The sequence below is a fragment of the Oncorhynchus gorbuscha genome, linkage group LG08, assembly GCF_021184085.1.
Source record: "Oncorhynchus gorbuscha isolate QuinsamMale2020 ecotype Even-year linkage group LG08, OgorEven_v1.0, whole genome shotgun sequence".
Taxonomy (NCBI): domain Eukaryota; kingdom Metazoa; phylum Chordata; class Actinopteri; order Salmoniformes; family Salmonidae; genus Oncorhynchus; species Oncorhynchus gorbuscha.
The window spans coordinates 70939127-70949126 of record NC_060180.1 but is presented as its reverse complement, the minus strand read 5'-3'; the positions used below and the strand labels follow the sequence as shown (position 1 = coordinate 70949126).

Below are 10000 nucleotides of genomic sequence, written 5' to 3'. Positions count from 1 at the left end.
GCGTTATTGAATGACAAGCTTGAAGTCTTGACTGTGGGAGCTCTTAATATGTTACCTGGACCTCTAGCTCCACCTAGTGACTCTACTACGGTACTGTATGGGCCAGGGGCACACTGTATGGGTCATGGGGCACACTGTATGGGTCATGGGGCACATTGAGGCCTCACCAACTGATGAATCCTAACTTGATGTGTACTTAACTGAGATTTGTGGGGGAAGAACTCACACTCTGATTTCATATTTAGGGTTTGGGCCCAAATGACTATGTTGGGGTGCCTGGTTGGGGTGCAGTGTGTGTTTTAAGGTAATCACACTTGGTTTTTATGTGTGTGTGTGTGTGTCTCCGTTCCAGACCATGCCAACAGACATGTGTGCGCTGCAGGACTTTGATGAGGCTGACAAGCTTCAGATTCAGGTTGACGACGTCATCACCATCATCGAGGGCAGGTGTGTGTGATCAACTTATGAACTGTAAATCAATATTCTGTCGTCATTGGGTTTTCTATGTATGTTTTGTGTCTGTCAGAGTTTATCTGTGTGCATGGGTATATGTGTGTGTGTGTGTGTGTGTGTGTGTGAGTGTGTGTGTGTGTGTGTATGCTATGCATTTGCATCGGCACCTACCTGTGTATGTGTGTGTACCTGTCTGTGTGTGTTATGTCTTTATATACCTGTATGGGTTGTCTTTACAGTGCCTTGCGAATGTATTCGGCCCCCTTGAACTTTGCGACCTTTTGCCACATTTCAGGCTTCAAACATAAAGATATAAAACTGTATTTTTTTGTGAAGAATCAACAACAAGTGGGACACAATCATGAAGTGGAACGACATTTATTGGATATTTCAAGCTTTTTTAACAAATCAAAAACTGAAAAATTGGGCGTGCAAAATTATTCAGCCCCTTTACTTTCAGTGCAGCAAACTCTCTCCAGAAGTTCAGTGAGGGTCTTTGAATGATCCAATGTTGACCTAAATGACTAATGATGATAAATACAATCCACCTGTGTGTAATGAAGTCTCCGTATAAATGCACCTGCACTGTGATAGTCTCAGAGGTCCGTTAAAAGTGCAGAGAGCATCATGAAGAACAAGGAACACACCAGGCAGGTCCGAGATACTGTTGTGAAGAAGTTTAAAGCCGGATTTGGATACAAAAAGATTTCCCAAGCTTTAAACATCCCAAGGAGCACTGTGCAAGCGATAATATTGAAATAGGTCGCAAAGTTCAAGGGGGCCGAATACTTTCGCAAGGCACTGTATATACAGTTGAAGTTGGAAGTTCACATACATCTTAGCCAACTACATTTAAACTCAGTTTTTCACAATTCCTGACATTTAATCTGAGTAAAATACCCTGTCTTTGGTCAGTGAGGATCACCACTTTATTTTAAGAATGTGAAATGTCAGAATAATAGTAGAGATAATGATATATTTCAGCTTTTATTTCTTTTATCACATTCCCAGTGGGTCAGAAGTTTACATACACTCAATTAGTATTTGGTAGCATTGCCTTTAAATTGTTTAACTTGGGTCAAACGTTTCAGGTAGCCTTCCACAAGCTTCCCACAATAAGTTGAGTGAATCTTGGCCCATTCCTCCTGACAGAGCTGGTGTAACTGAGTCGGGTTTGTAGGCCTCCTTGCTCACACATGTTTTTTCAGTTCTACCCACACATTTTCTATAGGATTGAGGTCAGGGCTTTGTGATGGCCACTCCAATACCTTGACTTTGTTGTCCTTAAGCCATTTTGACTCAACTTTGGAAGTATGCTTGGGGTCATTGTCCATTTGGAAGAACCATTTGCGACCAAGCTTTAACTTCCTGACTGATGTCTTGAGATCCATATAATTTTCCTACCTCATGAAGCCATCTATTTTGTGAAGTGCACCAGTCCCTCCTGCAGCAAAGCACCCCCACAACATGATGCTGCCACCCCCGTGCTTCACGGTTGGGATGGTGTTCTCCGGCTTGCAAGCCTCACCCTTTTTCCTGCAAACAATAACGATGGTCATTATGGCCAAACAGTTCTATTTTTGTTTCATCAGACCAGAGGACATTTTTCCAAAAAGTAAAATATTTTTTTATGGCGGTTTTGAGGCAGTGGCTTCTTCCTTGTTGAGCGGCCTTTCAGGTTATGTCGATATAGGACTCGTTTTACTGTAGATATAGATTATTTTGTACCTGTTTCCTCCAGCATCTTCACAAGGTCCTTTGCTGTTGTTCTGGGATTAATTTGCACTTTTCGCACCAAAGTACGTTCATCTGTAGGAGACAGAACGCGTCTCCTTCCTGAGCGGTATGACGGCTGCGTGTTCCCACAGTGTTTATACTTGCGTACTATTGTTTGTACAAATGAATGTGGTACCTTCAGGTGTTTAGAAATTGCTCCCAAGAATGAACCAGTCAGATTCAACAGAAGATTTCTTTGTTTCTTGGGACCTAGAACAAGCATCTCTGTTTTGTCCGAGTTTAAAAGTAGAAAGTTTGCAGCCATCCACTTCCTTATGTCTGAAATACATGCTTCTAGCGAGGGCAATTTTGAAGCTTCACCATGTGTGTCATCCGCATAGCATTATTAACATTATGTTTTCGAATGACATCCCCAAGAGGTAAAATATATAGTGAAAACAATAGTGGTCCGAAAACGGAACCTTGAGGAACACTGATTTGTCAGAGGACAAACCATTCAGTTGATTTGTCAGAGGACAAACCATTCACAGAGACAAACTGATATCTTTCCGACAGATAAGATCTAAACCAGGCCAGAACTTGTCCATGTAGACCAATTTGGGTTTCCAATCTCTCCAAAAGAATGTGGTGATCGATGGTATCAAAAGCAGCACTAAGGTCTAGGAGCATGAGGACAGATGCAGAGCCTCGGTCTGATGCCATTAAAAGGTCATTTACCACCTTCGCAGTCTCAGTGCTATGATGGGGTCTAAAACCAGACTGAAGCATTTCATATACATTGTTTGTCTTCAGGAAGGCAGTGACAGCCTTTTCTAACATTTTTGAAAGGAATGGAAGATTCGATATAGGCCGATAGTTTTTAATATTTTCTGGGTCAAGGTTTGGCTTTTTCAAGAGAGGCTTTATTACTGCCACTTTTAGTGAGTTTGGTACACAACTGGTGGATAGAGAGCCATTTATTATGTTCAACATAGGAGGGCCAAGCACAGGAAGCAGCTCTTTCAGTAGTTTAGTTGGAATAGGATCCAGTATGCAGCTTGAAGGTTTAGAGGCCATGATTATTTTCATCATTGTGTCAAGAGATATAGTACTAAAACACTTGAGTGTCTCTCTTGATCCTAGGTCCTGGGAGAGTTGTGCAGACTCAGGACAACTGAGCTTTGAAGGAATACGCAGATTTAAAGAGGAGTCCGTAATTTGCTTTCAAATGATCATGATCTTTTCCTCAAAGAAGTTCATTAATTTATCACTGTTAAAGTGAAAGCCATCCTCTCTTGGGGAATGCTGCTTTTTAGTAGCTTTGCGACAGTATCAAAAAGGAATTTTGGATTGTTCTTATTTTCCTCAATTAAGTTGGAAAAATAGGATGATCGAGCAGCAGTAAGGGCTCTTCGGTACTGCACGGTGCTGTCTTTCCAAGCTAGTCGGAAGACTTCCAGCTTGGTGTGGCGCCATTTCCGTTCCAATTTTCTGGAAGCTTGCTTCAGAGCTCGGGTATTTTCTGTGTACCAGGGAGCTAGTCTCTTATGAGAAATGTTTTTAGTTTTTAGGGGTGCAACTGCATCTAGGGTATTGCGCAAGGTTAAATTGAGTTCCTCACTTAGGTGGTTAATTGATTTTTGTCCTCTGGCGTCCTTGGGTAGACAGAGGGAATCTGGAAGGACATCAAGGAATCTTTGTGTTGTCTGTGAATTTATAGCACGACTTTTGATGTTCCTTGGTTGGGGTCTGAGCAGATTATTTGTTGCAATTGCAAACGTAATAAAATGGTGGTCTGATAGTCCAGGATTATGAGGAAAAACATTAAGATCCACAACATTTATTCCATGGGACAAAACTAGCTCCAGAGTATGACTGTGACAGTGAGTGGGTCCAGAGACATGTATACCTGTATGTGTTATGTCTTTATGTAGATGTGTGGCATGCATGGGCTTGTTTATCTGCTGTGATTCTGTCTGTCTGTCTGTCTGTCTGTCTGTCTGTCTGTCTGTCTGTCTGTCTGTCTGTCTGTCTGTCTGTCTGTCTGTCTGTCTGTCTGTCTGTCTGTCTGTCTGTCTGTCTGTCTGTCTGTCTGCACTGTGTCTGTGCTTTTTCTCACGTTCACCTGTACGTCTATGTCTTTGTCAGAGCGGAGAACTACTGGTGGCGGGGCCAGAACAAACGCACGCTGAAGGTGGGCCAGTTCCCCAGGAACGTGGTGACCTCCGTTGCGGGCCTTTCGGCCCACGACATCAGCAGGCCCCTTAAACACAGCTTCATCCACACTGGCCATGGAGACTCCGACCCACACCGCTGCTGGGGCTTCCCAGACCGCATTGACGAGTAAGATAGAACTAATCCTAACCTTAAATCATCAATGAGTAAAGACATGTCCTCATAACTAACCTGGACCATATTAAAGACATGTCCTCATAACTAACCTGGACCATATTAAAGACATGTCCTCATAACTAACCTGGACCATATTAAAGACATGTCCTCGTAACTAACCTGAACCATATTAAAGACATGTCCTCATAACTAACCTGAACCATATTAAAGACATGTCCTCATAACTAACCTGAACCATATTAAAGACATGTCCTCATAACTAACCTGAACCATATTAAAGACATGTCCTCATAACTAACCTGGACCATATTAAAGACATGTCCTCATAACTAACCTGGACCATATTAAAGACATGTCCTCATAACTAACCTGAACCATATTAAAGACATGTCCTCATAACTAACCTGGACCATATTAAAGACATGTCCTCATAACTAACCTGAACCATATTAAAGACATGTCCTCATAACTAACCTGAACCATATTAAAGACATGTCCTCATAACTAACCTGAACCATATTAAAGACATGTCCTCATAACTAACCTGAACCATATTAAAGACATGTCCTCATAACTAACCTGAACCATATTAAAGACATGTCCTCATAACTAACCTGAACCATATTAAAGACATGTCCTCATAACTAACCTGAACCATATTAAAGACATGTCCTCATAACTAACCTGAACCATATTAAAGACATGTCCTCATAACTAACCTGGACCATATTAAAGACATGTCCTCATAACTAACCTGAACCATATTAAAGACATGTCCTCATAACTAACCTGAACCATATTAATGATTAAAGACATGTCCTCATAACTAACCTGAACCATATTAAAGACATGTCCTCATAACTAACCTGAACCATATTAAAGACATGTCCTCATAACTAACCTGAACCATATTAAAGACATGTCCTCATAACTAACCTGGACCATATTAAAGACATGTCCTCATAACTAACCTGAACCATATTAAAGACATGTCCTCATAACTAACCTGAACCATATTAAAGACATGTCCTCATAACTAACCTGGACCATATTAAAGACATGTCCTCATAACTAACCTGAACCATATTAAAGACATGTCCTCATAACTAACCTGGACCATATTAAAGACATGTCCTCATAACTAACCTGGACCATATTAAAGACATGTCCTCATAACTAACCTGAACCATATTAATGATTAAAGACATGTCCTCATAACTAACCTGAACCATATTAAAGACATGTCCTCATAACTAACCTGAACCATATTAAAGACATGTCCTCATAACTAACCTGAACCATATTAATGACATGTCCTCATAACTAACCTGAACCATATTAATGATTAAAGACATGTCCTCATAACTAACCTGAACCGTATTAATGATTAAAGACATGTCCTCATAACTAACCTGGACCATATTAAAGACATGTCCTCATAACTAACCTGAACCATATTAAAGACATGTCCTCATAACTAACCTGAACCATATTAAAGACATGTCCTCATAACTAACCTGAACCATATTAAAGACATGTCCTCATAACTAACCTGGACCATATTAAAGACATGTCCTCATAACTAACCTGAACCATATTAAAGACATGTCCTCATAACTAACCTGAACCATATTAAAGACATGTCCTCATAACTAACCTGAACCATATTAAAGACATGTCCTCATAACTAACCTGGACCATATTAAAGACATGTCCTCATAACTAACCTGAACCATATTAATGATTAAAGACATGTCCTCATAACTAACCTGAACCATATTAATGATTAAAGACATGTCCTCATAACTAACCTGAACCATATTAAAGACATGTCCTCATAACTAACCTGGACCATATTAAAGACATGTCCTCATAACTAACCTGAACCATATTAATGATTAAAGACATGTCCTCATAACTAACCTGAACCATATTAATGATTAAAGACATGTCCTCATAACTAACCTGAACCATATTAATGATTAAAGACATGTCCTCATAACTAACCTGAACCATATTAATGATTAAAGACATGTCCTCATAACTAACCTGAACCATATTAAAGACATGTCCTCATAACTAACCTGGACCATATTAAAGACATGTCCTCATAACTAACCTGAACCATATTAAAGACATGTCCTCATAACTAACCTGAACCATATTAATGGGTAAAGACATGTCCTCATAACTAACCTGAACCATATTAATGGGTAAAGACATGTCCTCATAACTAACCTGAACCATATTAAAGACATGTCCTCATAACTAACCTGAACCATATTAAAGACATGTCCTCATAACTAACCTGGACCATATTAAAGACATGTCCTCATAACTAACCTGAACCATATTAAAGACATGTCCTCATAACTAACCTGGACCATATTAATGATTAAAGACATGTCCTCATAACTAACCTGAACCATATTAAAGACATGTCCTCATAACTAACCTGGACCATATTAAAGACATGTCCTCATAACTAACCTGGACCATATTAAAGACATGTCCTCATAACTAACCTGAACCATATTAATGATTAAAGACATGTCCTCATAACTAACCTGGACCATATTAAAGACATGTCCTCATAACTAACCTGAACCATATTAAAGACATGTCCTCATAACTAACCTGAACCATATTAAAGACATGTCCTCATAACTAACCTGAACCATATTAATGATTAAAGACATGTCCTCATAACTAACCTGGACCATATTAAAGACATGTCCTCATAACTAACCTGAACCATATTAAAGACATGTCCTCATAACTAACCTGAACCATATTAAAGACATGTCCTCATAACTAACCTGAACCATATTAAAGACATGTCCTCATAACTAACCTGAACCATATTAAAGACATGTCCTCATAACTAACCTGAACCATATTAAAGAAATGTCCTCATAACTAACCTGAACCATATTAATGATTAAAGACATGTCCTCATAACTAACCTGAACCATATTAAAGACATGTCCTCATAACTAACCTGAACCATATTAAAGACATGTCCTCATAACTAACCTGAACCATATTAAAGAAATGTCCTCATAACTAACCTGAACCATATTAAAGAAATGTCCTCATAACTAACCTGAACCATATTAATGATTAAAGACATGTCCTCATAACTAACCTGAACCATATTAATGATTAAAGACATGTCCTCATAACTAACCTGAACCATATTAATGATTAAAGACATGTCCTCATAACTAACCTGGACCATATTAAAGACATGTCCTCATAACTAACCTGAACCATATTAAAGACATGTCCTCATAACTAACCTGGACCATATTAATGATTAAAGACATGTCCTCATAACTAACCTGGACCATATTAAAGACATGTCCTCATAACTAACCTGAACCATATTAAAGACATGTCCTCATAACTAACCTGAACCATATTAAAGACATGTCCTCATAACTAACCTGAACCATATTAAAGACATGTCCTCATAACTAACCTGGACCATATTAATGATTAAAGACATGTCCTCATAACTAACCTGGACCATATTAAAGACATGTCCTCATAACTAACCTGGACCATATTAATGATTAAAGACATGTCCTCATAACTAACCTGGACCATATTAAAGACATGTCCTCATAACTAACCTGAACCGTATTAATGATTAAAGACATGTCCTCATAACTAACCTGGACCATATTAAAGACATGTCCTCATAACTAACCTGAACCATATTAAAGACATGTCCTCATAACTAACCTGGACCATATTAAAGACATGTCCTCATAACTAACCTGGACCATATTAAAGACATGTCCTCATAACTAACCTGAACCATATTAAAGACATGTCCTCATAACTAACCTGAACCATATTAAAGACATGTCCTCATAACTAACCTGAACCATATTAAAGACATGTCCTCATAACTAACCTGAACCATATTAAAGAAATGTCCTCATAACTAACCTGAACCATATTAAAGAAATGTCCTCATAACTAACCTGGACCATATTAATGATTAAAGACATGTCCTCATAACTAACCTGGACCATATTAAAGACATGTCCTCATAACTAACCTGAACCATATTAAAGACATGTCCTCATAACTAACCTGAACCATATTAAAGACATGTCCTCATAACTAACCTGGACCATATTAAAGACATGTCCTCATAACTAACCTGAACCATATTAATGATTAAAGACATGTCCTCATAACTAACCTGAACCATATTAAAGACATGTCCTCATAACTAACCTGAACCATATTAATGATTAAAGACATGTCCTCATAACTAACCTGGACCATATTAAAGACATGTCCTCATAACTAACCTGGACCATATTAAAGACATGTCCTCATAACTAACCTGAACCATATTAATGATTAAAGACATGTCCTCATAACTAACCTGAACCATATTAAAGACATGTCCTCATAACTAACCTGAACCATATTAAAGACATGTCCTCATAACTAACCTGAACCATATTAAAGACATGTCCTCATAACTAACCTGAACCATATTAAAGACATGTCCTCATAACTAACCTGAACCATATTAAAGACATGTCCTCATAACTAACCTGAACCATATTAATGAGTAAAGACATGTCCTCATAACTAACCTGAACCATATTAAAGACATGTCCTCATAACTAACCTGGACCATATTAAAGACATGTCCTCATAACTAACCTGAACCATATTAATGATTAAAGACATGTCCTCATAACTAACCTGAACCATATTAAAGACATGTCCTCATAACTAACCTGAACCATATTAAAGACATGTCCTCATAACTAACCTGGACCATATTAAAGACATGTCCTCATAACTTTCTCCATCTAACTGTCCCATCCGTGTCAAATCTGATCAAATGTGATAAAATGTATAACATTCTGACAGTTCAGTGAGGGTTCAATTTGTAAATGGAACTGAACCCTCAACCTTGGCTTTGGCAGTTCCATCATCTGTATAACTGAGTCATACAGGAACAACAACATCTTAGAGAATCAAACAGTATCTTCACTTGAGTCTTTGTTGCCAAAAAAGTAAATTGGTTTTCTGACCAGTAGAGCGCAGTAGAGTATAGTTTAATTTGACTTTAGTCAGGTGAAGCGCAGTTGAAATGACATCATCAGGCCAGGGGCACCTTCATCAGGACGCAAGGTTTTTCAAATAGAAATATTCTCCTCTGTAGAACACACACAGTCTGACAACATTCAACAATGTTTAGCAACGAGCTGAACGTGGCCCAGGGTTGGTTATGCAAATGTGAATCCTGGGGGAGCCACTGTACACCTGATTTATGGCTAGCCCAGAGTAAAGAACCTCTTGGTATAGAAAGTCAATCAATTCTCTCACTCGCTCTCTCTGTGTCTCTCTCTCTGTGTCTCTCTATGTGTCTCTCTCTCTGTGTCTCTGTCTCTCTGTGTCTCTCTCTCTGTGTCTCTCTCGCTCTCTCTGTGTCTCTCTC

General features: G+C 38.7%; 1 protein-coding gene across 1 annotated transcript in view; it reads left to right on the top strand.

The window, feature by feature from the left end:
- The window catches only part of LOC124042144 (activated CDC42 kinase 1-like), an 80444-nt gene that overhangs the window by 49990 nt on the left and 20454 nt on the right, over positions 1–10000 (top strand). The window contains 2 exon segments of the mRNA XM_046360519.1: positions 353–447; positions 4318–4512. Coding sequence (XP_046216475.1) covers positions 353–447; positions 4318–4512 — 290 coding nt within the window.